Genomic DNA, 8,246 nt, shown 5'->3' on the forward strand with positions numbered 1-8,246 from the left:
TAATTCCTGTCTCTTATCCTTACATCACCTTCCTTCTCTTATCCCAATTATTATTTGAGGTCGGCGTAATATAGCTTTATCCATATTACTAAAGGATTTGGCTTATACTATAGTTTTACGACCAGCCGCCTGCCTGACGTCAACCCTCTTTGGGAATCTTAGTCTTACTAATATTACAAATGAAAAAGTATGTTTGTTTGTTACTTTATAGCGTCGTAACGTCTTAACCGATCACTATTAAATTTGACTCCAACTATAGAGAATGGAGAAAGATGTAGGCTACTTTTTAACCCGGTGACATGGAGATAATCCCTGGTAAAAGCTAGTAAACCATAAACCATTCAACGCAAAAATTGGAACTTTAATGTGTTACTAGTTTCTAGTAGTTGTTTTGACCAGAGAAAGACTTTACTCAAAAGTAGTTTGCTTGTGCACCTCTGCCTCATTCGTGTTTCTACCGTGAAGCAGTTGTGTTTGCATGGCTGTGTTTCGGTTTGAAGGGTGAGATATGGCAGTGAATTTACAGGATACAGAGGAATAACACTTGAGTCCTCAGTAATAGCAACGCATGGGGGGTTTCATGGCCGAAACAGTATACTCTATTATGTCCATGGTACTGCATAAGCAGTAGCCATAAGGCTATAGACGACGGTTACCACTTTCCATCGGGTGGATCGTCAGTTTGTTTGCCATTCTAAAAAAAACTAGTAGTTCCTTAGTTCTTAGTAGCGAACTGATACGTTAATCATAGAACATATGCTCAATGGCGTATTTAAGATTAAGTATATATGCAGCTTTCTTAAAGCTGATCCCTTAAGAAAGCAACATGTGTACACTAAGACATTCAATCCTTTTTTTATTTACTATAGAACAACGGACAGAATACCTTTGATTATATATAGATATACATACATAAGTCTGCCTGTTTACTTGAGGTACATACTGTAAATTTAAAAGCCTGTTTATTTACATTAGTATTCAATATATTACTAATACAATTCAACAAACAAACATAATGCTAACTGCGTCAGACTCATTGTTACAGTCGGTATATTAAAGGTGCGAGCGGAAATTTTTCCATAAGTTTGGAGACATCCGCAAGAGATTCACCAAGTTTGCCAACATGAGGTTCGCTCTGCTTCTCGCTCTGGTAATATACTATTATTATTACTATCATCATTTTATATTTAAATTTATCATAGCGCATCATCATCGTACACGCCTTCAACTATCCACTTAATTACATAAGCTTTTCCAGAAGTTGCAACGCTTAACAGGCGGATTGGCAACCCCAGTTAGGCTTTAGAGATGTTTTAACAGGAACACTCCTACCCATTCCTCGCCCTCCCTTAATTGTCTCTTACGACACCCACGAGAAAGAAAGGGGTGGCCTATTCTATGCCAGAACCACAACGCCTTTATTATTAATATCATTTTAGCTTTCTATGAACTGAATTTCTACTAGCGGTACTGAATATTTCTTTCAAAGACCATTTATGACCATAAGACCTTTAGCCCGTATGGTTCCGGCATAGAACGAATTACCTATTTCTTTCCCGTGGGTATCATGAGAGGCAACTAAGAGAACTTAATGGTTAAAGGATGGGCAGCAGCGTCTCTCTTAAAACATTACCAAAGCCTAATTGCGGTTGCAAACCTCCCTGTCAAGCTTGTTGATTACTGGCGAAACTCCCTTTATGGAGGAGGTTTTTGTTCAAAAATTGACAGTTAACGGCTGAAATAATAATAAAAGACCTTTTAAAACCTATATCGTTTGAAAACAACAATAAACTGACGAAAGGTCAAAGTAAAATTACTGTGAGAAATAACATCTAATCTTCAGGATTTAGCTTAACTATAGGCGATGGTTGCCACTTTCCATCAGCTGGACCGTCAGCTTGTTGACCGTTCCAAGATGCAAATAAAAGAACTGGATTGTCAGTTCACTTGTGTGTTTTCTTGCAATAAATCGACTGATTTTATTTTACAGATCGGCTCTGCCGTTTGCTCCCCATTAGTCTCTGGTAAGTGCCTACCTACATCTGAATTGATTAACTCATTTACATTTAATTGATTTCTAATGACGCATTTACGCAAACCACCACTGCGTCACGGGATTCTCGTTTGCGTAAATGACATTTCGAATTTGTCTCCTGATCGAGCTAAGTTAGTAACGAATTTTAGTAAATTGGCTTGGGTCGGAAAAATAGAAGTTAGCAACCCACTGCTAGCAATATACCTAATCAGATCGACCTCATTTGTATTCCTGATGGAAACCATTGTGATTGACTTTTTGTTAAATTCGTCATGATGGACTAACTGACTTGCTGCCACTGTTAGCCTTCGATAGCGCAGGCAAGGTTATTACTCCATTATAATCCATTAAAAAAAATTGGCTTGGATCTGGATGTTCTGGGCGGTTCCCCTGAATGTTCGTTGCCTTATTTCTCATAACATAATTTATTCTAATTGACCAGGCTAGACCTCCCTCTTGGAGGATTTTGCCCATAGTTGCCTTTTGCTTTGGCGATATTTCAAGAAGGACGCTGTTGCCCCTCTCCCCTTCTCGCACTGCCTTCTTAATCAGTAAAATTCCTTAGTTGTCTCTTAAGACAACCATGGTAAAGGATGTGGTAGCTTATTTTTATATAGGACCACAAGGCAGAACAAAATCTGACCATATTATTAATTTTCTTTTTCATTTTACAGTCGGGTAAAATATGATAATGTGAAATATTGAATGAATTACTGAAGGATTTGGACAAGGACACTTGGATTTTTAAGCTAGTACCCAAGTGAAGGAAAATATATCTCAATCTGCAATTTTGTTTTGCCAACAGATATTGGCGGGGAAGTAGCCGGTGGAGTAGAGGGAGCTACCGGTTTAGGTGTAAATGGACTTAATGGTGTATATCCAGCAGGAGTTAGCAACTTAGGTAATATTAAAGCATTATCTATATTGGGAGTTGACACTGGAATCTAAACTAGAATTGGTACCAAGTGAAGCTGAATTGGATTTTGCTAATGGAAATTCTGTGAGTGCTGGGTGTTGCTGCATTAGAAGGAGAGATAGGTGCAATAGGAGTCTCTATAGTATCTAGCATGGTAGACGGCATTGCAGCCTCTGACTCAAGTTCAGATGTAAAATGCAAATACATCTATAGGCGACGACTGCCACTTTCCGTTAGGTGGACTGTCAGCTTGTTTGCCATTCTAAATTACATAAAAGAAATACAAACGGATTCTTGTTTGCAGAATAATAATCTATCCTATCTATTTTCATGACGACATGTTTCTTAATTATTTTGAAATTATAATTCTATTTTATTGAAATTAATGTGTATTGAATATTTTGCAGGATATGGCGGCTTAGGCAGCAACGGTGTCTTGGGCAGTACAGGCATCGATTCATACACCAACACTCTTGAAAGAACTGGTTACGTAAACGGATTATATCCCGGTTTATATTCCACCGGTGTTAACGCTGCTGATGTCTCAAGCGGTGTAAACCCCGGTTTATACTCTAACGGTCTTGGCACTACCGGTATCGCAAGTGGCTTAAATTCCGGTTTATACCCTAACGGCCTTGGCACTACCGGTATCGCAAATGGCTTAAATTCCGGTTTATACAACTACGGCCTTCGCAGATCCGTTAGCTCAACCGGTGTAAGCTCCGGTTTCACTAACGGCTATGAGAGATCCGGTATCGCAACCGGTGTAAACTCCGGTTTATACTCCAACGGCTATGAGAGAACCAGTGTCTCAAACGGTGTAAACTCCGGTTTATATTCCAGCGGCGTTCCGGTAACACCAGTGGTATAAACACCGGTTTATACTCAGCAACCTTGGCCATTATGATAAATCAATCAATACAGCTCCTAGTTTATACAAAAACGGTATTTCTAACACTGTTTCCGGCAGTAATTAAAACAATTTGAGAACCAAAACTTCTAATGAAACGCATCAGCAATTACAATAGTGATCACTATTGTGATTGATATAATAGTTCTAGCGATAGAGACTTCAACTGGGTTTCTAACGAGGAATAAAACGATAACTCCAAAGATAAGTATCCATTATATTCAGCTTAAGTGACGCTAAACTATTTTATTGACTTCTATCATGTTCATAAAAGAGTTAATCCGTCTATTCAATATGGAACGACAGTCTTAGTTTTGTAGAGAACTCGCTTGCGTTGTTTTTCTGTAGAGCCAATGTATCACTCAACATCTGACTTTGTCCAGATACTCAGTTTAATGAAGCGGACCATCCATGTTACAGCGGAAATCATGTTAAAGTACCGAAGTTGTGTTAACTTTATAATAAATTGCAATGTCTGTGAACTGTATCCATTCTCAAATATCATAGTACGTAGTGTCAAACATAGTACAGCAAATACTGTTTATTATTTGTTTCCTCAAAGTTAATTTAATATAAATACAGATATTTTCTTTTGTTCTTTTTTTTCAATTTCTGTCAATAAATGTTCATTATTAATTTATTGTTTTTTTTTTTAAGAGTTAGATATTTTAGTATTAGGATACCTTGAAAATAGAGGATACCGTCTGTTTTGGTCCCTCGTATGACTCTGCTGTATGGTTGTGTTCCCATTTCAAGGGATAAAGCAATGGAGTTAGAGGGTACAGAGGCACCAAAACTGTATTCTTTAGGAATGGTATAGTAGAAATCGTATCCTGTGATATGCATGGTGGTGTTACTGTTTTTCAAACTATTTAACCAATTAAGCTAAACTCTTCCAACGAATTGAAATTCCGAGATTTAAGATTAGTCCTTGGCGAAGTATTTTGTGCTATTTCTTAAACATTTTTGAGTTAACAAGCTTAATTATATAAATAAACGTCGAAACTATTACAAACAAGAATATTTTGACCAAAATTAGGTGTTTTTATATTTATAAATGACTCCTTAAGATTACAATTAGGTGAAGGCACTAACAGTAGACAATTAACGGCTGATATGCTAAACGGATGATGACAAATATATCACAAATATATATAAGCAAATATGCTTACGGTTAGTAGTCGATAATCGGCTTGTTCTAATAGTAAAAAAACGGTACTTTTGAAATTGATAAGTATTTGTACAAAAATATAGGAGGCCTATATTCAAGAGTTGATGGTGATAAAGATGGGAAACACACTACAATTATGCCTTTACTGCGGACAATTTTTTTTTTGTACAACTTAGAATGGCAAACAAGCTGACGGCCCACCTGATGGAAAGTGGTAACCGTCGCCTATAGACATGAGCAGTACCATGAACATAACAGAGTATACTGTTTCTGTACACATACTGTACCCCCCATGCGTTGCCATTCCTGAGGATTCAGGTGTTATTCCTCTGTCGCCTGATCATAACATATACAGTATCATAAAATTTTTATCAAATATAATTTTAATATATCATCATCATTATCTGTCCACTGCTGAACATAGGCCACCCACCATAGACTGCCACAAGAAACGGCCCTGAGCGACCTGCATTCACTGCATCCCTGCATTTGAGGTCGTCACTCCATCTAGTGGAGGGTTCACATTGCGTTTGTATTGATTAATATTTCATTGTATGATTAATTTTTTTTTTATACAACTCAGAATGGCAAACGAGCTGACGGCCCACCTGACGGAAAGTGGTAACCGTCGCCTATAGACATGAGCAGTCTCCATGGACATAACAGAGTATACTGTTGCGCCTATGATACCGCCCATGCGTTGCCATTCCTGAGGACTAAGACGCTATTTCTCTACACCCAGTAAATTCACGCCATATCCCACCCTTCAAACCGAAACACAGCCATGCAAACACAACTGCTTCACGGTAGAAACACGAAGAGGACAGACCCAAGCAATCGACTTTTGTACAACGTCTCCCTCTGGTAAAAATATGATAACATTAACTTATATTGTAAAGTCAGTCATTTAATTAGGAGTCAGGAGTTGTATTAATAATAAGATTCAGGACACGCTATCGAAATGTGCTATCAGGATTTTGCGATCTCTCTTTTTTTTTATACCACTGTGGTGGCAAACAAGCGTACGGCCCACCTGATGGTAAGTGGTTACCGTAGCCTATGAACACCTGAAATACCAGAGGTATTACGCGTGCGTTGCCGACTCTGAAGAAACCTCTTTACCCCCCTTTTGAAAAACCCCATGCTGTAGTCTCTTGGGAAAACATCGGCAGGGAGCTCATTCCACAACCTGAGTGTTCGCGGGAGGAAACATCTCTGAAACCGCGCAGTACGCGACCATTGAGGTTGTAGGACATGAGGATGAACTTCCTGTCGATGGCGAGCCGTACGATGGTAGGTATAGTAATTCCTTATGAAAAGCTGCTTATATTTTTCAAATTTTATAATTTCAAAGGAATTCTACAGTTCAATATATTTAGGTGGGTGGAAAGGGATTATTAATAATGAGATTTAACAACCCCATTGCTATCAATATACCCTATCAGGTCGACCTTCACGCGATTCCCCCTGGAAACCATAGTGGTTAATTCTTGTTCAATTGTCCACTATGGGCCAACTGACTTGCCTTCATCCTCACCTGTCACCTTTCACTGGTACCCTGCCAGCGTATACCGAAAGCGCAGGCAGGGTTACCATTTTATCCTCACCCTAAAAAAAAGTACATTTAGGTTCTCATAGGATTTTCAGCGATGCCGACAATGATCTAGGTGGAAAAATCATTCAATTGCACATCAGGTGTTCCATGGATTCTGATTCCTCACTGCACAATCTGCACAGTGTTTTCAAAGACAGAGCCATTTTGTTTAGTATATACCTTAACAGCATGTATTCAGTTAAGGCACCCATTATCAGAGATGAAGTCATGAATAAAAATATTTGTATAGTCGGTAGGTAAGGTAGTATGTTAAACCGCTATATCACTAAGATCTTTTTTGTAATGGGCACTAATGAGGGATGATAGGTGAAGATGAAAGCAAATCGCTTGGTCTATCGTGACGAATTCAACAAAAATTAACTACGATGGTTTTCAGAGGTATGTTGCTGGTATTGGGGCTTTTATGCTTTTCTTCCACTACCAAGGTCATATATAGATAGGTAGGTATGCGAGTTTTGGACACTTGTACATGTCTATGATAAGGCTGTAAACACTCGAACGTTTTACCGATATGTGTCCAGTTAAGGCACCTATTCGTAATAGGTGCCTTAACTGGTAAATGGTCTTGCCTGTTGTCTGCCTCCAATGTAAATGAGTTCATCCCACCCTTCAGCCTTGTTATTAAAGAATTTTCTAGAAAGCTTAAGATCAGTATTTTATCAATTCCTTTTGCGGTTTTAATATCGCTTACTCCTTAGGGGCATAGTTAACGACGCTTGGTGCAAGTGCGACAAATATTTCAGAACCTAATTTTATATTTTTTTATTTAATTCGATTTCTTTCCAACACATCGGCTTTTATCCTACCTTTAATCTCTATATGTTTAAGGACTCTAGATGTTAAGGTTGCAAACACATCGAATACTAATGACATGTGTCCAGTTAAGGCACCCTTTATGAGTTTTGTATGTTATCTATCTCCAATATAGACGAGTTTACTTCATCCTTCAGACTTTTGTTTAAAAACATTATGTAAAGTTTGAGACCTTTAAATTTTCCCAATTCCTTTTGCTGTTTCATTCTCGCATACTCCTCAGGGACGTGGTTAACAACACTTGATGCAAGCGTGACAAATGGTTCAGGACCTGTAATTTTTGATTCAGTTCCTTTCGTCAACTCTTCGAATTTTTCATTACCTTTAATCCTTATATTTCCAGGGGCTCATATCAAACTGACTGCATTACAGCCACCCAAATAATTGAAGTTTTAAATGGTATTCAATGTTAGCCCTGAATTCACTCTTGTTGATACAAGTGCTTTAATAGCCACTTGTCGTTTGGAATATGGATATTCTTGTTTTCTACATTATTATCCAGGTTCGTAGCTGCACAGGTGGCAACAGCATTCTTTCTATATTAGTCTATGATTTACAATCCGATGGTATATAATGGTATATCTTTACATTTCGGCCCGACTTCACATATAAATCACATATATATAAAGACAGAATTTTCAAAGATAAAATTTAGCCTATTTAAACTTTTTCTTTTTTATACCACTGAGGTGGCAAACAAGCATACGGCCCACCTGATGGTAAGTGGTTACCGTAGCCTATGAACACCTGCAATACCAGAGGCATTACGCGTGCGTTGCCGACCCT

General features: G+C 38.2%; 1 protein-coding gene across 1 annotated transcript; it reads left to right on the forward strand.

Annotated features, from left to right (window-relative positions):
• Positions 1-1,072: 1,072 nt before the first annotated feature.
• Positions 1,073-4,497, forward strand: LOC113522196 (uncharacterized PPE family protein PPE54-like). Its single transcript, XM_026907870.3, has 4 exons — positions 1,073-1,150; positions 1,991-2,024; positions 2,841-2,936; positions 3,359-4,497. Exons 1-4 carry the CDS (start codon positions 1,124-1,126, stop codon positions 3,820-3,822), a joined length of 621 nt encoding a protein of 206 aa, XP_026763671.2. The 5' UTR covers positions 1,073-1,123; the 3' UTR covers positions 3,823-4,497.
• The last annotated feature ends 3,749 nt before the right edge of the window (positions 4,498-8,246 follow it).

The sequence above is a fragment of the Galleria mellonella genome, unplaced genomic scaffold, assembly GCF_026898425.1.
Source record: "Galleria mellonella isolate WM207_F2 unplaced genomic scaffold, CSIRO_AGI_GalMel_v1 utg158, whole genome shotgun sequence".
NCBI lineage: Eukaryota > Metazoa > Arthropoda > Insecta > Lepidoptera > Pyralidae > Galleria > Galleria mellonella.